A 27,881-nucleotide genomic window follows, 5' to 3' on the forward strand; every position below is an offset into this window, starting at 1 on the left:
AAAATCATTTTCTCTTAAAACCTTTTACTTACAATGAACTAATTTTCGCTATAAATAATCGTAAAGATAATAGTCCAGGATACGATCATATCAAATACTCCATGCTTTTAAACCTTCCAGAAGTAACAAAACATTTTCTATTGGACCTTTTTAATCGTATAGTTCAAGACAATTCTGACGTAAATATTTTTAAAGACATAATTGTTATTCCGATTCTAAAGCCTACAAAAGATCCAAATTCAGCCGAATCTTATCGACCCATTTCTCTTTTTTCGTGTGTATTTAAAACTTTGGAACGTATGTTAAAAAACAGACTAGAATGGTGGGTCCATACTAAAAAGTTACTACCAAACAATCAATTTGGATACAGACGAGGATGTGGAGCTTTAGATGCTTTAGCTACACTTGTAGCGGACATACAGGGTAATTTTTCTAGAAATAATTATTTGCCTACTTTATCACTAGATATAGAAGGCGCTTATGACAGTGTGTGTTTACCTCGATTAAAAGACAAAATGATCAATCAGTTTCAAATACCCATAAAACTAGCACAAACTATTCTTAATTTCTACACTGATAGACGCCTATACGTTAGAAACCATAAAAATGAACTTCTTGGACCACGTTATAATAGTTGGGGATTACCTCAGGGATCAGTCTTAAGCCCTTTTCTTTTTAATTTGTATACGGCTGATTTTCATAGCCTTAATGCACCAAGTATTACTTACAAAACAATCCAATATGCGGATGACTTCCTCATATATACAGAAAGGACAAAATATGAACCCTCCCTTACAATCTTAAGAAAATTACATGAATATTTCTCAAAATGGTTTTGTGAAAATGGTTTTAATTTATCCACTAGTAAATCTAATGTGTGTATTTTTTCACAACATAATATTCCTAACACAAATACTATTTTATTAAATGGCCAAACTTTAAATTTCTGCAAGTCAATAAAGTATCTAGGCATGTTTCTAGATCAAAAGCTAACTTGGAAATTACACATCGAGTATATGCTTGACAAAAGCAATAAAGGTCTAAACTTTTTAAAATCCATTTCTAAAACTTGGTGGGGAGCTGATGTAGAAACAGCTTTACTATTTTACAAATCTTACATCAGATCTATTCTGGACTATGGATGTATACTTTATGGATCAGCAAGTAAACAAATTTTAAATAAAATTGATGTATTTCAACGTACTGTTCTACGTATCTGTATGGGAGCAATGAAGTCTACTCCAATAGCACCATTGCATGTTGAAGCTTTAGAACCTCCCTTGAATTTTAGAAGAGATTATCTGAGTGAAAAATTTGTTGTGAAAATTGCATGTATCAATAATTCATTATATTCTAGCATAAGCTCACTAAACACAGATGATCTAACAAACAGTTACTGGACTCATAAAAATACACCAACCCTGTGTACAGCCTTTAGAACCATGTGCAACAATAAGTATATCAACAATATCAACAACCTTGATACTAACGACTATTTCGCATTTTTTTATGAACCTGATATACATATACCTACATATTATAATAGTTCATTATTAGATTCATGCATCTTGAATTCCTGTATAGACAAATGGCCCAAAGCAACTGTAATCTATACAGATGCATCCAAAACATCGGAAGGGACCGGATGTGCTTTCTACATTCCATCTAAGTCAACAGAAAAAATGTTCAAATTACCTTCTAATTGCTCAATTTTTAGTGCAGAAGCAATTGCAATTCTTGAATCCTTGATATATTTCGATAGTTTAAACAATAATTCAGTGTTAATAATATCCGATTCATTGTCAGTTTTATTATCTCTCAAAAATTCAAAATTACCCAATTATAATTCTAATCCTTTCATTTACCAAATTAAGAACATGCTTGTCAAGCTTAAAAATAAAAATAAAACTACTAATTTTATTTGGGTAAAAGCTCATGTTGGTATAAAATATAATGAGCATGTTGATTCTTTAGCTAAAGCTGCAATAACCTCTTCAGCTGAAATTGTACCAGAGGAGAGAATTTGTATTCCTGACACTTTTTGTATCTCTAAAAGAAATCAAATAGATCGTTGGAAAACTTATTGGCAAACTTTTTGTAACCATTCAACAACACAATATATTTATATACAACCACAAATTCCAAATTCGAGATGGTTTAAGAAATTTAGTAACATCCGTAAATATATAACAACCTTAATAAGATTGAGATTTGGTCATGCTTGTTATCCTACTCATCTTGCTAAAATCAAAATTTACAATTCAGACTTATGTGAAACATGTCAAGAACAAGGAGATCTTAATCATATCTTTTTTAACTGTTCCAAATATATTCAGCATACAGGAACTCTTTTAAGCAGCTTGCAAACGCTGCAAATATTTCCTCCGTACCAAATAAATAACCTATTGGCTACTAATGACAAAAGAGTATATGATTGTCTAATCAAATTTATACATAGTACAAATGTATGTCTGTAATCAATTTTAGCCAATCTCGTTAACCTTTTTTTTACCCAATTGTTTATTTTCCCTCCTTTTCCCTATTTATAGTAATGTCTTTTAGTAATTTTTAAGAGGTTTTTTTTTTCTTTTGACTATTTTGATCTGTTTGCAATAGTAGGTATAGATAGACACTTTTTTATTTAGTATTAAGTAAATTAGAATAATATGTTTTTCTTTTTAATCATTTGTATTAGGTTTAATAGTTTTTTTGTATTAGTATTAATTATTATCAAGTTGTATCTGGCTAAATAGCTAAGTGCTAAAGTCACAAATAAAAAAAAAAAAAAAAAAAATTTCAACCAATCTTTTCACTAAATTATTAATGATTTTAATATAATATAAATTCATACCTACATCCACATGTAGTTATTTCAAGGTTTACTTTTACTGTATGTATTATTAGAATCCCGTTTTTAGGAATATCCCAGTTTAAGGAATACAAATTTGAGGTCCCGAAACTTTTTCATTTACTCTTTAAGGGGGTAGGTGCAAAATCTTGGTCCGATGCTATTTAAATTCATTCATTTTTTCGAATCCTGAGAAAACTAATAAGTATTTTTGAAAAATGTAAATGCAGAAAGAACAATTACATTATTACCAAGGGCCGAAAGTCTATGGAAAACTTCTATAATGTTTATTTTATTAAGTTAGTTCTTTAAGTTGGTTATTTTAAGTTCTAGCTGCAAAAAAACCATTTCTTTTTCTGTTTTAAATTGGCTGGAACGGTAATAAAAATCTTGTCAGAACTGTTTTTTGATGTATTTACACACCCAGGAACAAAACACCACTTATTTGGCTTTATTTTTAATAATTAAATACGTAAAAAACTGCGCACATTCAAATACACTGAGTAAATAAGTATACAAAACTAGTCGTCGATCAAAGACGTTACGACTGCTGACGTCACAGACCGTAGCCTCGCTGCAGGGTACCGTTCTTCTAGCCGCCAAGAAAATCAACATTATGAACTCATTTATCTTAAAAAATATACATTTTTAAACAGTTTTATGATTGTTACGTTTTTATATACCTTGTAATCTATTGAATTAAACTATATTTAAAAAATTAGTGAACATCCCTATTATGAAACTAGTCACGTTTAATGATATTTCTATTTTTATTTAACTTTACGAAATGCCTTTTTACTTTCCACGACATTGTTACTGGCCTATAATCCGCATTCCAACGAAACTAGCACAAACTCTTAACAATCTATTCTGATTTACGGCGCAACTGAGACCATTTAATCAGCAATAAAACAAAACACTCCTCCACAACTTGAACACACCCTGTATGTTGTGTAATGAGAACGGCAGACTAGGACTGTTAAATTGTAAGCGTTACGTAACGAGATCTACAAACGATCCAGTTAGAAGAAGTAAACAATGGTCTATGGTGTTATATCATTAGCGTCGCAGCAGGAAATTGTACTCATTTGAAGAACTGACCAACTTCAAAACAATGTAGGTAGAGCACTTTTATTGGCAATTAGAGAATGCACCTGCATAATGATTATTGTAGTCAGTACATTAAAGATATAATCAATACTTATCCTAGGGAAATATTACTTGTTCTTAATAGAAAACACGAGGAAAGTGACAATAAATAAAATCGTAAAACACACCATAAGAGTTACACCATTTTTACCGTTTGCTTACAGTGTACGGATTTTTATTATCTTAAAATATGCTAAATCAATATTAATTTAATAGAATACAATTTAAGTTTGTTAGAGGCAATTCAAATAGACAGATCATGTAAATACAATTTTTTTGTTTTTTATCATAAAAAGAAAAAAAGGCATCAGTTATATATTGCATTAGTATGGACATATGACACACATCTATGAGCTTGTATAATCTAATGGAAGAAAAACATGGTTCGGCGTGTCCAAAATAAATAATGGTAGAGGAGCCCAAGCGGGGATTTTTGCAGTTACTCGAGCGCGTCAGATTATTACATGGGGAGGAACCTTGTACCCTGAAAATGTACCTCTGACCTCTACCATATATTCGCTCTTAATGCAGGGGAGTTCGTTAAGGGGGGCCGAAAAAAAATATATCCTTAGAAAAACTCGAAATCGTCAGATTAAGATAAGGCATGGTTGGAAAAATTAAAGATTACCCATGAAGGAACATATAAAACACGCTGTATTTTCTTGTCACCGTGCCACAAAAAAAATTGGCCGGCGAAAGTACATGTAATAATTATATAAACTGTCCTTATAATACTGGTACTGATTCATTACTTTCTGGAACATAGAAAATATGTGATTAATATGATCGCTCATGGGTAATATTTTATTTATCCTGCTATAAGTTAAGTACATGCAAAACTTATGTATAATATATTTCAAAATTCGGACTAGACCTGGATTTCACGTACCAAAAAAAGTTGATTAAGAGCATGCTGAAAATTTGTTAATAGCTTAACGGTGTCTAGTCGGACAAACTTTGATGTACGGGAACACTGGAACAATGGATTTTTTAATTGTGAAACAGTTTAAAAATTTGTCCCATGTATTTTGTCGAACAGAACATCCAATTGATTTGTTACCCTTTCATTAAACTTTCATGCAAAAATCAGACTGACGATTATCACCAACTGGGCATTTTATTGAGTGGAACACGAAGAACATGTCAAATGACAGGAATCATATTGGTTAGTAATAGCAGTCTGATTTTTGCATGAGAGTTTAATGAAAGGGTAACAAATCAATTGGATGTTCTGTCCGACAAAATACATGGGACGTTTTAGTAATCTGGCGTTCCAAATTTTTAAACTGTTTCACAATTAAAAAATCCATTGTTCTAGTGTTCCCGTACATCAAAGTTTGTCGGACTAGACACCGTTAAGCTATTAACAAATTTTCAGCTTGCTATTAATCAACTTTTTTTGGTACGCGGGATCTAGGCCTAGACTATTTGAGCGCGGCGTAAAGAAATTGGTGAGTCCCGTTTCACAAGAAAAAAGCGAATATTAAGCGAAATGAATGACAGATCGAAAAACTAAAAAATACGTGCTCAATATTTTTCAAAAATCTATCGAATGATACCAAACACGACTTCCCACGGAGAGGTGTGGGGGTAAATTTAAAATTTTAAATACGAATCCCGCTATATTTCGCGAAATAAACATCAGATCGAAAAACTGAAAAAAACATTTATTCAATATTTTTAAAAAATCTATCGAATGGCACTAAACATGACTCCCTACGGAGGTGGGGTGGGGGGTTACTTTAAAATCTTAAATGGGAGTCCCCATTTTTTATTGCAGATTTGGATTCCTTACGTAAAAATAAGTAACTTTAATTCGCGATATTTTTTTAATTCGCTAAAAAACGATTGTTGGAAATCGAAAATTAAATTAAAAATGGAAAGTCCCCACTAAAATGAAAAACTTTACTTAACTTTTTTTGGTTTTAGGACCTACTCTTCACAACCCAACAGGTCCCCATAACGCTCGAGTGACTGCACATTTAGCATACTTTGGTCCCCTTCCAAAAGTATTGAGGAGCATTATTAAGGTGATTGACGCTTAACCTTTCAGTAGTTGCGCACGGTTTCGCAGTCTGGATCAAAGATCAATCTTTCTGATTTTTGCGAAACTGGGTAAGCTAAGTAATTCAGACGCACAGTGCCTTCCCAACTATCTTAAAGGAACTTCGTGCATTAGTGTGACAATTTTTCGTTTATTTATGACCGATGTATTATAATTTGCTGTTTGTATTGTGGTTAACAGCTGTTTTCTTCTCATATTCTTAATAAGACGTCCTGATTAGTAACTTAGCTGGTGTAAGATATCTTCAGGACTAAGCGATAAAGCTACATTTCCAAAGACTCAATTTTGTTGCAGGTAGTATCTGTGAGAGTCCACGACTCAACTCCGTACAATAGTATACGCAAGATATAGAACATCTTAGTACCCTGATTTTTATGGATATTGACAAATCATAACATTTTTTGAAATGCACATCTGTCCAGAGCCGTGCGGTACATCTTTTCAATATGATGCAAGTCTTCGAAATGCCGCCCCTTAAGTATTATTGAAACTTAACTTTTGTTTTTATTAAATAAACCTACACAAAATGAAGGACAACTTTTATTTTAAAAACAAAACATACTTTAAATTAAATGAAATATGTATTAACAATAAATAACATTTACAAACATTACAATTTTGTCCTTCTTACTGACTTTAATTTTGGTAAACTCGTCAATCAGATTGGTTAAAGTAGCAGCTAGTGAGGACTCTATTGAAATAAGTGCTATATTTTTTAGTTTTGTTTGTCTTATGGAGTTAAGTAAATAGTTTTTAATAATATTTAATTTTGAAAAACTTCTTTAACCACTAGCTACCTAGACAGAGAGTATTAATAAAATTCACAGTGGTACAAATATATTTGGGTATAAAGAAATTAGGTTATTTTGGCACAAACCGTTCAAAATCGCAAAACCTTAAAAAGAAGGTTTCATGGAGTGTGGTATTATTTGCGATATGTCACGCAATTTTTCTAGAAGATCATTTGGCTCTATATCCCATTTTTATTCTTTTTCTATTGAAAGCATTGAATGAAGATTCATACAATATTTTTCTGGTGTTTTATCATCTTAAAAATATCATATAAAAATTTAAAATTTTTATTATGAGTCTCTAGAAGCGAAAATCGGCCAATCAAAAAATGAATGGCAATGTGTAAAATATAGATAAAACATTATTTATTTTAAAATTATCTTCTTCTGTTAAGAACTCATCCACAGATTTTTCATAATCAAATTGGCGATTTTTTCTCCTGGCTCCCATTTCATTTTCAGCTGGAAATTCGGAAAATATATCAAGATTTTCTCCAATTTCATTAACAATAATTTTCATTTGGTCTTAGCCAGATTGTCTGTAACTTTTCATTTTTTTCTATAGTTTCTTACAACATTTTTACACAATCTGACAAATTTATAGTTACATGTTACAACATCTTCGAGACTGAATTTGTATGAAATACAATATCATGAAAAAGAACTACGCCGCATATAAATTTATAATTTTTAATATTTTTTGCTAATCCTCATGCTTTGACTTTAGTTTCGGGATCTTTGTTGATGTCTTCTATTGTTTCGAATAAGGCATCATATATTTCACAAGATTTCAATGCATCTATTCGACTTGACTATTAGAGTAGCACTCAACGGTTTTAGAGTTATTTGTGAAACATGTTATTTTCAGTTCTTGTAACAGTCTCTGTAAAAAGTGTACAGTTCTTGTATATTACAAAAATGGTTGTTGTTTCTGTAGAACAAAACGCTGCGTCATTTGTGGCTAATTTTAAAGAGTGGCATGCGCAGGGCACCTAAAGCGCTCTCGGATATTTTTCAAGTAGGTATTCTATTTTGCACATCCTTTGTTGTTCCTTTCATATCGGTCCCGTTATCATACATAACCTTGTCCTCTAAGTCATTTTAACTCAAGACCTAACGTATCCCAATTTGTCAAAAAAGTTATGTTAAACTTTCAGTGGTTGAATCACAAGCTTAACAAAAAAACAATAAAAAATTCTTCGATATTATTATTTGTTCTGACAAGAATTAAAAGCGACAACTCTTATCGTCAATGCGAGCTGTTCAATATGATTTACGTGTGGGGTAAATACAATCGGCGATTATCGAAAAATATTTGGCGATTTTTGCTATTTCGAAAATTTTGTTTAAAATAATATTACCCATTAAACTTATTAATTAATCTTGCCTACTGTCGCTTCAATAAGTCACAAACCATGTATCAGACTCTCTCTGAACTATCCTGATATGTTCTTCCATTACTGTATCAAACTCAGAGAGCAATTGTACTAACTTAAAAAAGTTTTCGTTATTAGGTTGAAACAAATGATCAGTTGTTCCACGAAAAACCAAACATTGTAGGGCAAAAAGTCTAATTCTTTTCAAAACTTCTCTCCAATAATTTTGAATTATCCATTATTATATTAGATTTTACTGATTATGCCGCCCCCCTTGTGATGCCGTCTGATGCGGCTGCCTCACCGCATCATAGCACGGCACGGCCCTGCATCTGTCGCACATTTGATTTCGAGGGAATGGTCCCAATTTTTATTAACATTCGTACCAAAATAGGCGCATGTTTTTACTCTTTGTATTCGTTAACCATTCACACCGATTCATTTAAATTGCTGTTCTTTCCTAGAGATCATCGTACATTTTGTTTTCTTAATGTTTAGTGAAAGTCTGTATCTCTGATTTGGGATAATTTACATTAACTCCTGGAAGGCTTCATAATTACTATCAGCGAATATTACCGTGTCCGCGTATCTGATGTTATTGATACATTCTTCGTTAATTCAAATTCTGGCTTTAACATCCTCTACTGATTCTTAAAATCTTAAAAGATTTCTTTAGAGTATACAGGGTGAGGGAGATAAAGGGCCGATTAGAAATATCTCAAGAATCAAAGGTAACTGAATCTAGTCTGGGCTGATTATCGGAGAATAGGCCATTTTTGGGAAAAGTTATTTACCAGCAATTTTATTCCTGGAATCGAATTATAAGATCCTATATATTAATAATATAGGTATGCAAAGTCCTCAGAGAGTGTGCTACTTTTTTTATAAACAAAATGGCGCCCGAAAATCGTGTTTTTTTCAATTATTGCTCTATAACTCCGAAGATTTTAATTTTACAACAAAAACACTCAAATAAAAATTCACCGTGATTAAATTCTGCATAGAGTGTTTTTCCCGATCTGCTCCGATGAAAATTTTCCTCGGAAAATGCGGGTTTTCTTCACAAAATCTTTAATTTTCAAATAAAGTTTAAAATAAGGAATTATTTACCAATAATTAAATAATTTGGTGACTTAAAAGCCTTCCTGGTTTAGATCATAGTTCCAAAAGCTGATAAAAATTAAACGAATATTTTAGCAACAATTCAATTGTTAATTAATAAATTACGGTCGCAATAATAACCAAAATAATTATGATACACCGATCAAACTTTGAAATCTTATAAAGATGAGATGCCTATTTAACATTTTGTCGACAAAATATAAATTTTTTGTTTTTTTGCATAATCTTTAAATGTTTAAAAAAAATAGTTATAAACAAATTAACGTTTCTCAGAAAGTTTTTATTATATTGTAATTTTAAAAAATAACTAAAATGCGCATTTCAAATTTCTTGAAACTGAATGCTTTAAAACTTTTTTGCAACCATTTGCAAAAAAGTTATGAAACAGCAAAGTAAACATACGATTACTAGGGTGTTTATAATTTTTTTTAATTCTCTCAAAGCGTAGAAGTGAGTTTAAAGTACAAGCTAATTATTTACAAAAAAATATCGATTATCAGTTTAATGGTTCTATTTTAATTAAAGATTATAAATATATTTTTTTGCAATTTACCCGCGCGAAAGTAGAATAATACAGTAACGTAGCTAAAATTTTCACTCGGAGCGACGACCGGCCGCGCGAGACGTACACTTTTATAAATAATATAAATATGCTGCGTGTCAGTCGCTTCGAGTGAACATTTTAGCTCCGACTCTGTATCAGGCCTACTTTTGCGCTAAAAATTACAAAAAAAAGTAATTTTAATCTTTGATTAAAATATAACCATTGCACTAATTTTTTACATACTTTGTGAGTAATTAGATTGTACCATAGACTCACTTTTAAGCTTTGAAACAATTAAAACAAATTATAAATAACGGAGAAATCGTATATTTAATTTGCTGTTTCATAACTTTTTTGCAAATGGTTGGAAAATTTTTTTAAAGCATTCATTTTCAAGACCTATGAAATACGCATTTTAAGTATTTTATAAAATTAGAATATAATAAACAATTTCTGAGAAATGTTAATTTTTTTATCACAATTTTTTTAAATATTTAAAGATTATGCAAAAAAATGAAAAATTTATATTTTGTCAATAAAATATTAAATAGGCATCACACCTTTATAATCTTTATAAGTTTGATCAATGTCTCATGATTATTTTGGTTGTTATTGCGACTGTAAATTGTTAATTAACAATTGAATTGTTGCTAAAATATTCGTTTCATTTTCACCGGCTTCTGAATTTATAATCTACACCAAGAAAGCTTTTATTTCACCAAGCTATATAATTATTGATAAATAATTGCTGGCCCAAAAAATTTATTTCAAAATTCGAGATTTTGTTGGGAAAACCCACATTTTCCGAGTAAAATTTTCGTCGGAGCAAATCGGAAAAAACATGCTTCTATGTAGAATTAAATTGGGGTGGATTTTTATTTGAGTGTTTTTGGTGTAAAGTTAAAATCTTCGGAGTTATAGAGCAATAATTGAAAAAAATACGATTTGTCGGCGCCATTTTGTTTATAAAAAAAGTAGCACACTATCTGCGGACTTTGCATACCTATATTAATAATACATAGGATCTTATAATTCGATTCCAGCAATAAAATTGCGGGTAGATAACCTTTCTTTGTACTTTACTAATTAGACCAGCGTATTATAACTATTTTTTTTTTCAAAATTTAAAGATTATGCAAAAAAAAGAAAAATTTATATTTTGTCGACAAAATATTAAATAAGCCTCTCATCTTTATAATCTTTATAAGTTTGATCAGCGTATCATGATTATTTTGGTTATTATTGCGATCGTAAATTGTTAATTAACAATTGAATTGTTGCTAAAATATTCGTTTAATTTTCACCAGCTTCTGGAATTACAATCTATACCAAGAAAGCTTTGATGTCACTAAGTTATTTAATTATTGATTAATAATTACTTACCGAAAACTTTATTTGAAAATTAAAGTTTTTGTTAGGAAAACCCGCATTTTCCGAGGAAAATTTTCGTCAGAGTAAATCGTGAAAAACCTATCTCTATGCAGAATTTAATTGCGGTGAATTTTTATTTGAGTGTTTTTGTTGTGAAGTTAAAATCTTCGGAGTTATAGAGCAATAATTGAAAAAAATACGATTTGTCGGCGCCATTTTGTTTATAAAAAAATTAGCACACTATCTGCGGACTTTGCATACCTATATTATTAACATATAGGATCTTATAATTCGATTCCAGCAATAAAATTGCTGGTGGTAAATAACGTTTCCATCATCATCATCATAGAACCTCTTCTGTCCACTGCTGGACATAGGTCTCTCCCATTCTTCGCCACTCTTCACGGTTCTGTGCTTCTTGTTGCCATTTCTTGGATATTCGTTTAATGTCGTCCATCCAGCGTGTTGGTGGTCGTCCTCTGCTGCGTTTGTCTTCTCTTGGGCGCCAGTCAATTAGTTTTCTGGTCCATCGTGAGTCTTTCAGTCGCGCTATGTGACCTGCCCAATTCCATTTCAGCTTGGCTATACGTTCAACGACATCAGTGATACCTGTTCTTTTCCTTAAGTCTTGGTTCCTTATTTTGTCTTTTTTTGTCACGCCGAGAATCGATCTTTCCATGCGCCTTTGTGCCACTCGCATTTTTAGTGCTGTTGTTTTTGTGAGCGTGAGAGTTTCTGCTCCGTATGTCATAATAGGAAGAACGCATTGGTCAAATGTCTTCCGTTTCATAGCTGTCGGGATGTTGCTCTTAAAGATGTCTCTTAGTGATCCATACGCCGCCCAAGCAAGTGTTATTCGTCGTTGAAATTCGCAGGTCTGATTGTCCTTGCCTATTCTGACTTCATGACCGAGATATATGTACTTTTCTGTCAATTCTACCACTTGATTTTGGATGGTTAGGTGTTCGCTGGGAACTAAATTTGTCATAAATTTGGTCTTACTGATGTTCATTTTTAGACCTATTGTTGAAGACACGTTTTCTAATTCTAGTAGCATTTGTTGTGCTTCACCCAGATCTTCGGTAATAAGTACTATATCGTCGGCAAAACGCAGATGATGGAGCATTTCTCCATCTATCTTTATTCCTCTATTTTCCCACTTTAGCATTTTAAAGGCGTATTCGAGGACCGCTATAAATAATTTAGGTGAGAGAGTGTCGCCCTGTCTCACACCTCGCTTGATATGAATTTCTCTGGTAGTATCATGTAGTTTTACACGCATTGTGGCGTTTTGGTATAATGTTTGCACTAACTTTGTAAACCGGTAATCTATTCTACTATTGTTCAGAGCAGTTATAATGCTGTCTAATTCCACAGTGTCGAAGGCTTTGTGAAAGTCTACGAAGATAAGTACCAGTGGTTTGTTATATTCTATCGACTTTTCTATTAAGGTTTTTACTGTTTGTAGGTGATCGTTCGTTCCGAATTTTGAGCGGAATCCAGCTTGTTCTCGGGGTTGGTAGAAATCTAACTTTTTTTCTAGTCTTGTCGTAATTATTCGGGTAAACATTTTATAGATGTGGTTCAATAAGCTGATTGGTCTATAGTTTTCTAGGTGCGCCTTGTCTCCTTTCTTGTGTAGTAAAATTGTTACTGCATTGTTCCATGTTTCCGGTATGCAACAATCTGTTAGACAAAGGTTAAACAAAATTTTTATTTGGTTGAGAAGGACACGTCCACCCATCTTTATAGCTTCTATTACGACTCCATCTTCTCCTGGCGCTTTGTTGTTTTTCATCCTTTTCATTGCGTCCTGGATTTCGCTTAGTGTGATCTCTGGCATGAGCTCTGAACCCTGGTTGATAACTTTGCGTGATGATGAATTTTGCTAATTAGCCCAGCTAATTTTGCTAATTTTTCAACTTTTCCATGAATTTTGCTAATTAGCCCAGAGTAATCATAAAAACTGGAATTAGGGGGTTTTAAAGAGTAAACTATTTAATGAAAATATTTGCATCTATTTGCTACTTCCTCCTAACTCTGCTAACTCTGTTATTTCTGTGGTACTCTTCTATTTCTTAAGCATTCCCTATACCTAACTGCTTTAATTGTGATTCTTCTAGCTCCTAGAACAAAAACCATACTAATCAGTCCCCCATTATAAAAATGTATATTAGTAATAGCAACAAAGCAACTGGAACTCTAAAAATAGTGTAATGTTAAGTGTTTAAGCAAATTTAATGTCAAAGTCAAAGCCAATTACCTAGAGAGAATATTTTACTACTTCATCAATATTCAGTGTATTTTTTGAGAATTTCTTAATTTTTTTTTGACCATCCGTTAAAATGGTCAAAAAAATTAATAAGTCAATATATAGTCAAATTAATAAGACGATAAGTCTAAGCCAAAAATAAGCCAATCCTACCTAAAGCTGTACAAATTTTTTGTACAGCACCTGTTCAACATGTCGTCAATATGTAACTTCCAGGTCAATTTCTGGTCGAGTATCATTCCAAGATATTTAATTTTATTTTTAAAGAAAATTGATGCCCACCTAAGGTGATTTTGTTCTAGCATTAGGAAAGTTATGTCTGGTAAATAAATAAACTTGTGATTTAGTGCATGATAATTCAAAGCCATTTTCAATAAACCATTTTTTATGGAGACCATAGATACTGTTAAAGTTTTCAATGGATTAAATGCAATATTGTTAATAGTGATGTTGTGTAGATCTGCTGTGTAAATGTTAAATAAAATAGGGCTCAAAACAGAGCCCTGAGGTAATCCTTTATTATTAAGTCTAGGTTCTATAAGAGTATGATTATTTTTTAAATAAATTATCCTATTTTTATACAGGTCTACAGTGTTAAAAGCAAACTGTGATGGAATATTAAAAAAATTATTAATTTTTTCTTGGAGAATTGAAAGAAAGACAGAGTCATAAGCACCTTCGATATCTAAAAATAAAGCGGGTACATAACTGTTCCTGGAAAAACTGTTCTGAATGTCTACAACAAGAGTTGTTAAGGAATCTAAAGTTCCATAACCTTTCTTAGCCCTAAAAGGACCAAGAAGTGTTAAAAAGTGTCCACAACATTGCATTACATCCGATTTTCTAAATACTTTTGTTCCTAAAAATCTTAAATAATTAGTAGTTAGCATTGTTGGTAATAGATAGTAATTAGATGGCATAATTAGCATTTCTATAATTTAATTCATTTCCTCATACTTTTATAAAAACTTGACAGTGGACTATAAATAATCCCCTTGAATACCTTCAACACCATTCCAAAATGGAAGGGACGATATCATTCATGTGTCAAATTAGGAAAATTCAAAAGAAAAAGGCCAATAAGTGGGCAAAAACAACCACAGTTTGTTCAAAATGCAAGTATGTATGCGGTAAGCACAGCAAGAAGTCAAAAATGTTTTTGTATCCTACGATGATGCCAATTCCACCGAAGCCGAAGACTCCGGGTAAATTAGAACTTCGTATCTTTTAACTGTTCCATTAACGTCTAGGAATAATATAACAGTGTTATTTTTAAATTAATTTAAATAAAGAAGCACGTTTTTGATTAATTTATGTGTGGATTAGGGTGCATCGAAAAAGGCGAAAAAAATTTTTTTTGCGATGGAAAAGTAATACCTCACAAAAGTTGCCCAATCAACTGTTTAGTATTTTGATAAAATTGTTTCGAAATTGGAAAATATCTTCTGCCCCCCCCCAAGACAATTAAAAATTTTGAAAAATGTTAACCGAAGAAAAAAAAATTTTATTTCGAAACGAAAATGTAATAGCTCACAAAAGTTGCCTGACACACTATTTAGTATTTTAGTAAAATTGCGTTGAAATAAAAAAATATTTTCTGCCCCCCACGGCAACTAAAAATTAGAAAAAATACATTAATATGTGTATTTCTTTTGTAAGGGAAATGTAATATCTTATAGAACTTCCAAGGCAATTAAAAATTTTACTCAAGAAAAGTATACTAAAACATTTTTCTTATAACAAAATAGCCTAACTTATCCGTCTCCCTGACGCCACCCAAGTTGTTTATTACTAAAATAAATATAAAGCAAAGTAGAAAATTAGGTACTTATATAAATATTACAAAACTATTTGGTGAAAGCATTCTATTCGAAGATGCCTTCCGATTTAGCATTAAAGTGAGGCATAGTTTTTCTGGAAACAATTCGAGTATTTTTAAATCCATCCCTCGAATACGCTCCACAAACTGCTAGAGAAGCTGGTGTCACAAGCTTGACACATCGTTCTACACATTGTTTGTGGCAGAGATATTTCTCAATCTCAATGTTAGAAGGGTCTAAGTTAGAATTCTTAATAAAATCTCGCAGATTTTCACTCGAAAATCTAGAGAATATAAGTGGTTCTGTAAAGTGATATTTTTGTTAGTTAATTAACTCAAAGTAGTCGCTTGAATCAAAACTTTTATGGGAGAAAGTTTGAAGACCCTTACGTTTTTTGATTTGGTCACTGGCAAACTTCTTTTGATGTCTAAGGGGTAGATCATTTCAGTGGTTTGATGTCGCAGACATACAAACCACTGAAGCGGTTTTTAAGATGCTCTTCTAACAGCCGTGTTACATCAATAGCTGGAATTGACACTTTCTGATATACCAGACAGCGGATACCCATATCCGAAATATTTGCACCCTGGCTCATGCACAAGTGTTATGTGTTCTTCCACGATCGATTGACCATAAAACTTAGTACTGTTTTTTGCTTGAGCTAAAGTTTTGTCTTTGCGTCGGTAACTTTCTTCTTTTACCGTTATTTTCTCTGATTATATTTGTTTTTGTTTTCCCTACCAATCGAGCTTATCACCCTTTTTCTGGGACCTCTTTGATTTAATAGAAATTCGCGCTCATCCAGAGGCACTTTTTGAGATTTGCTACAAAGACAATTTAATCAGAGTGTCACATTTGCATGCTGCAATATCGAAACGTGTAGTTTTACTTTTGTTCTTAAAGCATTGAATTTTATTTTGGTAAAACTCACTGTTTTGTCTCTTCTTAAATGGTTTCATAAGTTTCATATATTTGTCATGATAGGCTTTTAAAAGCTAAATCATTATTCTTCTATGTTAAATTATTGGAATTAAAGCCTTTTTCCATATTTCCTACAATTTAGCTGCAACCTGTTCGGCAATACCAGAAAATTCTGGCTCTTTCTTGTTGTTTTATCCTCTCGCAACCACAAACTTCATCGCTTGTTTGTATTTCGGTAAAACATTTTCAGGTATATTTGGTGGTTGCCCAAAAATGGGACAGTCCACAGCACATCTTGATTTTATTTCCCATGGTCCTCGTTTATCTATTTGAAAAGTATTTAATTTACAAACAACAATAATAACAAAGTAATGGTAGGGGAGCAAAGTATGCTAAATGTGCAGTCACTCGAGCGCTTTGGGGACCTATTGGGTTGTAAAGAGTAGGTCCTAAAACCATAAAAAGTTAAGTAAAGTTTTCCATTTTAGTGGACGCTTGCCATTTTTTAATTTAATTTTCCATTTCCAACAATGGTTTTTTCCGATTATTGCGACATCTATCCATAATTCGAAAAAATGTTTCGAATAAAAGTTACTTATTTTTAAGTAAGGAATCCAAATCTGCAATAAAAAATGAGGGTTCCTATTTAAGATTTTAAAGTAACCCCCCACCCCACATCCATGGGGGGTCGTGTTTGGTGCCTTTCGACATATTTTTCAAAAATACTGAATAAGTATATTTTACAGTTTTTCGATCTGATGTTCATTTCGCGAAATATCGCGGGATTCGTATTTAAAATATTCAATTTACCCCCCACCCCTCTCCGTGAGAAGTCGTGTTTGGTATCGTTGGATAGATTTTTAAAAAATATTGAGCATACATTTTTTAGTTTTTCGATCTGCCATTCATTTCGCGAAATATTCGCTTTTTTCTTATGAAACTTTGGGACTCACCCATTTCCTTACGCCCGGCTCAAATCGTCAGATTTTTGAAATATACACTCTTTTGCATGTACTTAACCTACCTTATCTTAATCTGACAATTTCGAGTTTTTTTAAGGGTAGATTTTTTTTTTCGGCCCCCCTTAACGAACTCCCCTGTGTTAAGAGCCAATATATAGTAGAGGTGCATCTGCAGAGTACCAGGTTTCTCACCATATGCTAATCTGACGCGCTCGAATGACTGCAAAAATCCCCGCTTGGGCTCCCCTACCATAAGGCATCGCACCAAACATAAGTGAAAACTACACGCACGGACTCACAAAGTGGGACATTTCAAAGGGGTTGGGGAGATTGAAAAAACAAATGAAACTTTAAATATCGTTTAAATTTGTAATTGACAACGTTTTAAGTTTACTTTAATTGATCTTAGATCGACTTAGCACATATTTCATTCCAAATAATATAAATTGAAATTTTCATAAAAATCAGATATAAATACGGAGAAATTGGAAAGATGGGAAAGGAAAATGCTCAAAGCTACATATGAAGACAAAAATACGGTGGAATATTGGGTATGACGAACAAATAGGGAACAAGCAAGCAAGCATAGTGATTTAACCCAGCCTGAGAGACTTGCTCACCCCTAGAGAATGACATTCGGGTGATACAATTCATTGGGGCGAGGAGGATTAACTCCCGTAAGCAGGAATCACTCCACCCCGCTTCAATGCTCCAGACCATCCACTTACCCCCCGATAGCACTCTGATGCGCTATAGGGGCTCTCAATCAGCAAAGTGCTTATCATATGGGAGTCTTGGGTACACGGACTCCCATATGAAATCCTACCCCGATCAATGCAGGCCAGCGTGAGGCGCTCTATTCCCGCTATCTCTAGTGACTTATCTTCGATCTGTTTTGCTTGCTCGGGCGCCGAGTCCCCGCTCTGGGCTATGTCCAGTTCGGCGACTCGGCGCTCGAGGATGTAGGCCCCTCGTGCCCTTTTTTGGGTTTTGTTACTAATATTTTTTTTTTGTGGCTTTCGCCTATTGTTAATATTTTATTGATTTGTTTATTGGCTGAAGCCGTTTTGAAGTTTTTTGTATATTTTTTTTGAGGGATGTCTGAAAATTATAAAAATCAACATTAATAAATATAATGAGATGCCAAAGGTGAGCAAGTTGTCTTCTTTTGATAGAGCTACGATTATCTAGCCTTTATTATATATTTACTAATATTTGTTGTTTGGGTCTCCTATGTTTCCATCTATGGTACACATCATACCTTAATATCTCTTGCAAGATCCGGTTTGGGTGGTCTTCTAGCTCAGCAAATTTTGTTCTGGCTTTTTCCTCCATAATATCCAGTACTCTTATTTGTTTTAGGTCTCTAAATAAGAACCGTTCGGCGACGTATCTGGGCACGTTTGCAGCTTCTCTGAGGCAGTTGTTGTGTGCCGCTTGTATCTTCTTTTTGTTACTTTGACTTATGTGACCCCATGCAAGAGATGCGTATGTAATTATTGGCAGTATAATGCTATTTATCAGTCTTAATTTTGTTTTCATAGCTAATTTGCTTCTTCTTCCTGACAAATAGGGAACTAGAGGAACTGTATAACGAACCAAGCATTAGTCACTTCATAAAGGCACAGAGGATGAGATAGATAGCACAAGTTATAAGGAAGAGGATGCCACAGATGATCCTAAAACGGGGCTCAATCATGAAAAGAAGGAAAGAAAGACCCAGAGAAAAATGGTTTGACAGCGCAGAGGAAGATCTCAGAAGTGAGATAATTATTGGTTGGGAAGAAACAGGGACGATAAAAGTTTTGTAATATAAATATAAGTATTATGTTATTGTATTATATTAATTGTATTTTTAGCCCTAGGCCTTCAAGGCCTGTTGAAATTTGAAAATAAATAAAAAAATGTTTAAATTTTCATGTCCACATGTCTGCAGGGCGGAAGGATTTGTAGAAGAAGACACATCCCATGGTTAAAGCTGCTGATCCCTTTAGAGCAACGGTATCGAAAGTGAGAATTGCCATGATGGTTCTTTTGAATTGCCTTTTTAATTTTGAAATTTGATGGTTCTGGTGCGAATTGAACCTTCTTAGAAGAGGTGGCAGATGAAGAAGATGTCCACACAAATATACAGATTTTTTTACTTTATAATTACTGTAAATTTGAAACTGCTTACATAAGAACCTACGTTTTAAATAAAACTATTATATAACACTTACTTTGGCAAATTTTATTATTTTAAAGCATAAATACATATACAACAAATAAAAACAACCCTTAAAATTAGTTAATACTGCGTTTGTGAGATCTCTAACACCAACAATTAATAATACGCGTTCTTCGCTTGGTGAGCTTGTTGTTGAGGATGGCCAGACTTTTCAACTACTGCTTGGAAACCACTATGTTTGTCTACGCGGTATTTGACAGTTCTGACTGTGCCGTCAGCTTCATGGAGGGAGTATTCTCCTTGTGTAACGTCACCATCACGAGATTCTTTGTGGGAGTGGATATCTCCAGAGTGGTGGTCTTCTACTCCGTAGGAAAATTCGTATTTGGGGTGGGTCTAGAAAAAAAAAGTAAAGTTTGAATATATCTTATACCTGAATATCTACCAAATAATTTTAATAAACATATAAACCAATCAATAATACAAATAAATATTATCCTAAATTATAGTTGAAAGTGAGAACCTGAGAAAGTGGTTCAATACATCGACAGCCGGGCTATTCAGAATAGCAGCAAGCAAAGTTAAGATAGCCATGATGATCACCAATATCCGGAACGGATAGGCACCATAAGAAGAAGAAGAAGAACGAAATGTAAAACCAGTATCTGAGGTTTCGTCATATAGACCGATATCTCTGCTCCATGTTATATCGAAACTGTTTGAGAAACCAAATATTGAAGCAAAAAATCTGCACAGAATCACAAATATTATTGAAAGGTCGCTAGCTAGAAGAAAAGAAAATATGTTCAACTCTCTTCCTTGATGCTGCGACGGCTTTAGATAAAGTCTGGCATGAAGGTTTAATGCCTAAATTAAAAAGTTTTTTGTCCAAATAATACTCACACAAATTTTATAGTCATACATAAATGAACGGAATTATAAAATTAAGCAGGAATTTTCAGACGAAACAGAAATTAGAGCAGCTGTTCCACAAGGCAGTGTGTTAGGTCCATTCCTATACCTACTATATAGTGTGATGTATATGTACTGGAAGACAACACTTTGCTGATGATATGGATACCGAAGCACTAGAGATGACTAGTAAAGAGGCGATCATCAAGATACAAAAAGCAAATAATTAAATCCATGAATGGACACAAAAATGGAAACTTACACAAGTTATAATCAACAATTTCCAAGTACCATAATATGCAGACACTCGTAAGTATTTAGGTATACCATTATACGCCAAACTACTTGCTATGCCAAACATAAAAAGTTATTACTTGAAAAACAGGTATGAAGACCTGTAGGGACTTATGGATGCCCAGTATGGAGGTGTGCTAAACCAAGCAATATTACAATAATACAAAGATTCCAAAACACAATACTGAGAAACATTGTAGATGCTCCTTGATACGTGGCAAAGAGTGACCTTCAGAAGGATCTAGGAATAGTAGGATCTGTGGATATAACCATCAAGAAGATGGCAGGAAGTCACGAGCAACGACATCATAGACACGAGAATATTAAGTCAATCCAGTTTCCCGATACTAACGTGCAACCTAGAGGATTTAAGAAGACAAAACCTTTTGAACTTTTCTTCTTTAAGTGCCATCTTATCGAAGGAGGTCGGCAATTATCACAGCTATTCAGTTTTTAGAGACAGCTGCTCTAAAAAGTTTATTTGATGTACATCCGTACCATTCTCTCAGGTTGCGCAGCCACGATATTCTGCGTTTTCCTACCCTTATTTTTCCTTGAATATTTTCCTGCATAATCAATTGGAGCAAGTTGTATCTTGTACGTGTAATATGTCCGAGATATTCCAATTTTCTTAGTTTGATGGTACCTACATATTTAAGATTTCCATTTCTTTATTCATCTTTCTAAGAACCTCTTTGTATGTGACGTGTTCTGTCGACGATATTTTCAGAATTCTTCTATGCACCCACAGCTCGAATGATTCTAATTTTTTCATTGATGCCGCATTCAAGGTCCAAGCTTCCATTCCATAAAACAAAGTCGAGAAACCGTAGCATCTAGCCAGCCTAACTCTTAGCTTTAACTTCAAATCTCTTGCGCAGAGCACTTTTCTCATTTTGTTAAAATTTGCTCTAGCCGTTTCTATTCTGATTTTGATTTCCTGTAAGTAATCTCCTGTGGAGTTGATCATTCTTCCAAGGTATGCATATTGGTCGACTCGTTCGACATTTGATCCGTTTATGAAGAGATTCTCGTTATTTATTTGGGTTTTCGATATTATCAAAAACTTTGTCTTGTTAACGTTCATTGCTAGACCGTATTGTCGAAACTCCGCTATCCTCGTCACCAGCCTCTGAAGATCTCCAATATTTTCGGCTACCATGACAGTATCAGCCGCATATCTAATACTGTTAATGGGAATTCCATTTACCTTTACTCCAGCTGTTTCACCCTCAAGAGCTTTTTTCAAGATCTCTTCCGGGTCGGGATTAAAAATAATTGGCGACAATATGCATCCTTGTCTCATCCCACGTCTGATTTCAATTTCCTCTGAGAGCTGATCGTTAACACGTACTTTTGCTCGTTGTTTATAGTATACCTAATTTTGTTTAACTAGTTTTGAACTAGTTTAAGTAATCATAAAAAGCAGTGCATGGAGCTTGTGCGCCTGTGCATGTCAGAATAGTACAATATATTATTACTTTAGATAAGAGAAGATATGGGCTAAACTCTTAGTTTGATGAAATATTTATAATAAGGTCGCTTTTGACCACATTGTAATTATTGTAATAATCATCACTGTACTAATGATTATGGAGAAAAAAAAATATCTTTTTGGGCAAGTCATTTTCATATTGGAGAGCAGGTACTTTTGATATTGCCGTTTTAACATATTTTTCTCATTTCATAAGGTCGTCAGTTTCCTATTCTTTCTCTCTATTTCTCTATCTATCATCGTCGAAGCATCCTGTCTACTTCCATTTTAATGAAGTTGCTTGTTTAATGCAGAGGCATTAAAAATTTAAAAACCAAACACATGGAAACCAGTACACCGACCGACCACCAACACGGAGGTACGAAATTTATTACTTAACATCAAAGGGAGAGCTCAGAATTAAGAAAAACATATCAGAATCAATAGGATTACGATTTACAGTAAAAGAAGAAGAAGAAAAAAATAAAAATCTATTAGGGGTCCAATATAATCTTAGTTATAATAAAAATATTCAGATTTTAAAATACGGTACCTGTTGGTTTTGTTTAAATGATTAGAAAATTGTACTTACATTTTCTTCTTCATATTTATGTCCACTGTATTGAGGCTGTTGAGGTGCTGCGTACTGAACAATCTGCTGCTTGGGTGCTGAGTACTGAACGGCTTGAGCTGGAACAGCGTACTGAACATTATTTGATCCCAAATCTGCTGAGTACTGTTCGTAGCCACCTAAAGAAGATGCTTGTTGTCCGTATGCACCTAAGCCAACAGTGTAGTCTCGTTCTTGGGAGGGTACTTGTGAATGGGTGTATTTTATGGCAGGTGCTGGGTTGGACTGTAGGGTAAGTAGTGGTTGCGTGGCATAGCCAGACGAATGACTTGAATACGCTTTGGAGGGCGCTTCTGGCTTTGAGTACTGCTGTGGCTGGGCATAGGCGTATTGAACTGGTTCAGCTTTCTTTGCATATGCAGATTGGATGTGCTTTACCGTGTTATGGTAATCATTATAATTAGCATACGACGTTGGAATGTCCTCAACAGCTACTACGTAGGTGACTAGAAGAAGTGTTGTTAAAGTCTGAAAATAAGGAAAAAAATAGAAAACGCTTGAACACTGAGGAAAATAATAACGGGAAGAACAGGAGGAAAGAAAAAGAGGCAGGGCCGGAAACTAGGTGGAAGGAGGATGTTTTTAAAAAGGCATAGAAAAATTTAAAATCACAAATTGCAAAAATAAAGCAGCAAACAGAAAAGACAGGAAAAGAATAGTAAACCAAGCGACGTATCTTCCAGACCTGGAGGGCTAAATTATAAAGGATACATGTAATTTTTGAATGCTGATATGGAAAAGTTACAGCACATAATACAAAAGTTATACAGAATTTTAGAAAATTACATTAGAGTACAATGAATACTGGAAATACTGTATAGAACCAGAAATAAACACTCTAAAAATGTAGATTAACTAGAAATCAATAATACAACAATAGAAACAATAATAACACATAAATAATTAAGATTATAATTTACGGAAGAAGAACATCAGGCTAAAGATATTAAGTGTGTCATTTCAACATACATCATGTAAAAGAATACGAAGGATCTTGGAGTAGGCAAGGATTCACAAAGGATTGCCGAGCCAAAGATGTTGATGATTATGATGAAAAATCAGGAATAGTTTGCTTGCAGTTGATTGCAGCTATTTAGAAGTGCTGCTGATAAAGTTTAATGGTTTAACTATTTTAAACCTACGAAAATAAAACAAACATTAAAGGGAAGCTACAGGGGAGCTGACATTTTTATAGTAAATAATGTAGATCAGAAGAACACTACATTTGAACAATCTAATTACTAAGTTATTCACTTCACAGTAAATTATTTCAATAATTTTCGATAATAATGATAAATTACCTTAGAGATCATGTTGCTTTCTTTAAACTGCTTGTTGAACGATCAACATAAACTGAATAAAAAGTAACTTAAATTGTCATCAAACATCAATTGTCAATTAACATCAAAAATATTTCTTTCTATTTTCTACCGATATGTCAATGTTATGTAAGATATTCATTACCTACGGATAATATATCGATCGATCTTAATCTGTCCATGGGCAAACAAGAAGGAGAAAGAAGAAAACCAAAATGAAATTTTAATAAAACTAAATGGATTTGGGGAAGGAAATAGTAGAGAAGAAATAGTCGTAAAGTATGCCAAAGTAAACAACCTGTACAAAACCAATACGTTCTTAAAAAAAAAACAGAAAAGATAAGAAAAACCTGATAAAGACCAAATGAGATAACCAAGAATGAAGTAGACAAAGTAACTCAGAGAGCTATGGAAAGGAGAAAGCTCAACATTAAACTCAACGATCGTAAATCCAGTAAAGATAAAAGAAGACGATCAAAAGTAACGGCTGTAATACAAAGGATTGCGCTGTTAAAATGGACCTGGGCAGGACCAAAATGAAGACCAATAGAGACTAAGAGCAAAGAAGAGCAGTTGAAGAAGACATAAAACTAGATGGATTAATGTCTGATAATGTCAAGCAAGTAACTGGTCACAAATGGGTACAAAAAACAACGAACAGAAATGAATGGTCACATCTAAGTTAAGCTTACATCAGACGGTTGATGGAATATCTCTTGATAATGATGATGATGACACAAAATTAGCAAATATTGTGACGTTGTAAAACAAAAAGTTACAAGAGAGCTAACATTTTTATAGTAAATGATGTAAACTAGAAGAACACAAAATTTTAATAATTTGAAATACTAATTATTTACTTCACAGTAAATTATTTCAATAATTTTCGATAATACTGACTAATTACCTTAGAGATCATGTTGCTTTCTTTAAATTGCTTGTTGAGCGGTCAACACAAACTGAATAAAAAGTGACTTAAATGATTATTTATAGTCAAAATTTCTCTTAGGAAGAAATGTTTACACACATCAAAAATATTTCTTTCTATTTTCTACCGATATGTCAATGTTATGTAAGATCTTCGTTACGGATATTTATGTCAATGTCCGTATGATACCGATGACACCGATATGCCAGTGTAAAGGTACATATCCATTACGTTGGTGCTTTGTGCTCCGTGTAGCTGCTCCAATGGATACGGCATGCGCTCCTCTACATATTAACCGCAAATCGGTTGAATCACCGAGGTTGAGCGCCGAGCGTGAGCACCAACGTACCCACTATGAGAAGCTGCTACACGGAGCACCAACCTAATGGATACGTACTTTAAGATCTTCGTCACGGATATATCGATCGATCTGAATCTCTCCATGGCTAAAAAAGAAGGAGAAAGGAGAAAACCAAAATGAAATTTTAATAAGACCAATGGATTTGGAGAAGGAAATAGTAGAGAAGAAATACTCGTAAATTATGCAAAAGTAATCAACCTGTACAAAACCAATACGTTCTTAACATAAAAAAAAAATGTGTGTGTACTTTGTACGCACGTGAGAAGTTATACTTCTATTATATGATTTCTTAAAAATAAATATACTTTAAACAGTTTGTTTTAATTTTTTTTAAACACCAAACTAATTTTGTGCTTATCGCTTTCAAAAAAAAATATAGGATTGCTCCGGATTGTTTCAAGACCTCTTGATCTCTGGCCACGCTACGAGGACTGTGTCTGTATCGGTTCGGACGTACCTAATGACAATTCACGGTAACAAACAGACAAGGTGAAGTATAATAAATATACAATAAAATGTTTTAATAATACTCATCTTACTCATGAGGAAGACAAATCCAAAGACACAAAAATTATAATAAATATATTTACTAAAAACACTAATATATTCTTTTCACACCTTTTCTTGCACTGATAGATTTATACATAACTTGAAAGATAGCAACCAAACGCCATACTCTCTGTGTGCACATGCGCGCAGTATTATGAAATTTTACTTTCAATCGCGCCTAAAGAAGCATAACTTCAAAAACAGAAAAGATACTATGGAACTGGTAAAGCCCAAATGGGATAACGAAGAATGAAATAGACAAATTAACTCAGAGAGCTATGAAAAGAAGAAAGCTCGACATTAAGCTCAGGGATCGTAACTCCAATGAAGATAAAAAAGACGATCAAAAGTAACGGCCGTAATCCAAAAGATTGCCCTGTTAAAATGGAACTGGGCAGGACCAAAATGAAGACCAACAGAGAACAAGAGCAAAGAAGAGAAGTAGAGGCAGACCTAAAACTAGATGGATTAATGTCTGATAATGTCAAGCAAGTAACTGGTCACAAATAAGTACAAAAAACAACGAACAGAAATGAATGGGCACAGCTAAGGTAGGCTTACATCAGACGGTTGATGGAATATCTCTTGATAATGATGTTGATGACACATAATTAGCAAATATTGTGACGTTGTAAAACAAAAAGTTACAAGAGGGATAATATTTTTATAGTAAATGATGTAGACTAGAAGAACACAAAATTTTAACAATTTGAATTACTTATTATTCACTTGACAGTAAATTATTTTAATAATTTTCGATAATAATGACTAATTACCTTAGAGATCATGTTGCTTTCTTTAAATTGCTTGTTGAGCGATCAACACAAACTGAATAAAAAGTGACTTAAATGATTATTTATAGTCAAAATTTCTCTTAGGAAGAAATGTTTACACCCATCAAAAATATTTCTTTCTATTTTCTACCGATATGTCAATGTTATGTAAGATCTTCGTTCTTGTTACGGATATTTGTATCGATCGATCTGATTCTGTCCATGGTTAAAAATGGGCATCAGGCGATATAAAGACAATTTTATTATTCAATGAGATTAAGGTGATTATCTAATTAAATACATTCATCTAATTAATATTCACGTAGAATTAATTATACATGGATTTTATTGCCAGCAAAAAAATTGGAGTGTGCCGCAATTGCGTCAGGTTTTTTGCGAATTGATTAATGGGCTATTAAAAACTGCATAATTTACACTATTTTAGAGATTTCGTGTTTTTGGGTGAGGTGAATTAAGTCACTAATATGAGGAGATGCAAACCAGAACCAACAGTAGACTTTGCTAAACGAGACTACCAGAAGAGAATTAAGTATGAAATTAAACAAATAACTAACAAAGATTTTTGATCTTTTTCATTTTTGATTTATATGTTTACTCCGATTGGAATACGAAGGGAACCATTCTCGTTGGAACTTTACCGCGCTGAGCAGATGGGACGTGAATTATAAATTGTAAAATTCCCTCATCTTCCTTAGTCTCAGCATCCGTTATGGCTTGCAAATTGTAGAAGCCTCGAAGATGTAACCAGATAAGGTTCCCATTGTTTTCAGTCTGGTGGGATGTAGAGTGTAGAGTAACATTATGTTGCTTTATATTCCATTAGAGTGAAAACTTAGTTTTTTTTTAACTAACAAAGAATACAAAAGTAGAATTAGAAAGAGAAGTTAATTTGGATAACACATGGAGAGCCATAGAGGAAACAATGACGGCTACAGTTAAAAAAAATAGGTTAAAAACAAAAAATACAAAAGAAAAGTTGGATGACTGACGAAATCCTGGCAATGTTCGAAGAAAGAAAAAAACTTAAACCAAGGGAACCGAGACAAATTTCGAGAACAACAACAATTCATATGAAGGGAAATAAGAACGGCAAAAAATAAGTGGCTGAAGAAACAGTGTGAGGAAATGGAACAGCTACAAAAACAACATGATGACCACAATCTACATAAGAAACTAAAGGAGGTAGCTGGAATACACAGAAAAAAAGAAGT

General features: G+C 33.3%; 1 protein-coding gene across 3 annotated transcripts; it reads right to left on the bottom strand.

Annotated features, from left to right (window-relative positions):
- Positions 1 to 19,445: 19,445 nt before the first annotated feature.
- Positions 19,446 to 26,726, bottom strand: LOC126890470 (uncharacterized). 3 transcript variants are annotated; one of them, XM_050659433.1, is made up of 3 exons: positions 26,653 to 26,726; positions 22,681 to 23,187; positions 19,446 to 19,804 (listed from the first exon to the last, which is right to left on the bottom strand). In XM_050659433.1, exons 1-3 carry the CDS (start codon positions 26,662 to 26,664, stop codon positions 19,565 to 19,567), a joined length of 759 nt encoding a protein of 252 aa, XP_050515390.1. In that variant the 5' UTR covers positions 26,665 to 26,726; the 3' UTR covers positions 19,446 to 19,564. The 3 variants fall into 3 exon arrangements, with proteins under 3 accessions (XP_050515390.1, XP_050515391.1, XP_050515392.1); XM_050659434.1 differs by lacking the exon at positions 26,653 to 26,726 and adding an exon at positions 24,946 to 25,165; XM_050659435.1 differs by lacking the exon at positions 26,653 to 26,726 and adding an exon at positions 24,021 to 24,074.
- Between the last annotated feature and the right edge of the window lie 1,155 nt (positions 26,727 to 27,881).

Source organism: Diabrotica virgifera, chromosome 8 (assembly GCF_917563875.1).
Source record: "Diabrotica virgifera virgifera chromosome 8, PGI_DIABVI_V3a".
Taxonomy (NCBI): Eukaryota; Metazoa; Arthropoda; class Insecta; order Coleoptera; family Chrysomelidae; genus Diabrotica; species Diabrotica virgifera.

What these genes read in the sequence shown, in the direction of transcription:
- LOC126890470 (XM_050659433.1), bottom strand. An exon ending in ATAAATATGAAGAAGAAAAT is followed by an intron (nt 19,805 to 22,680) that starts GTAAGTACAATT and finishes TTTTTTTTCTAG; the next exon opens with ACCCACCCCAAATACGAATT.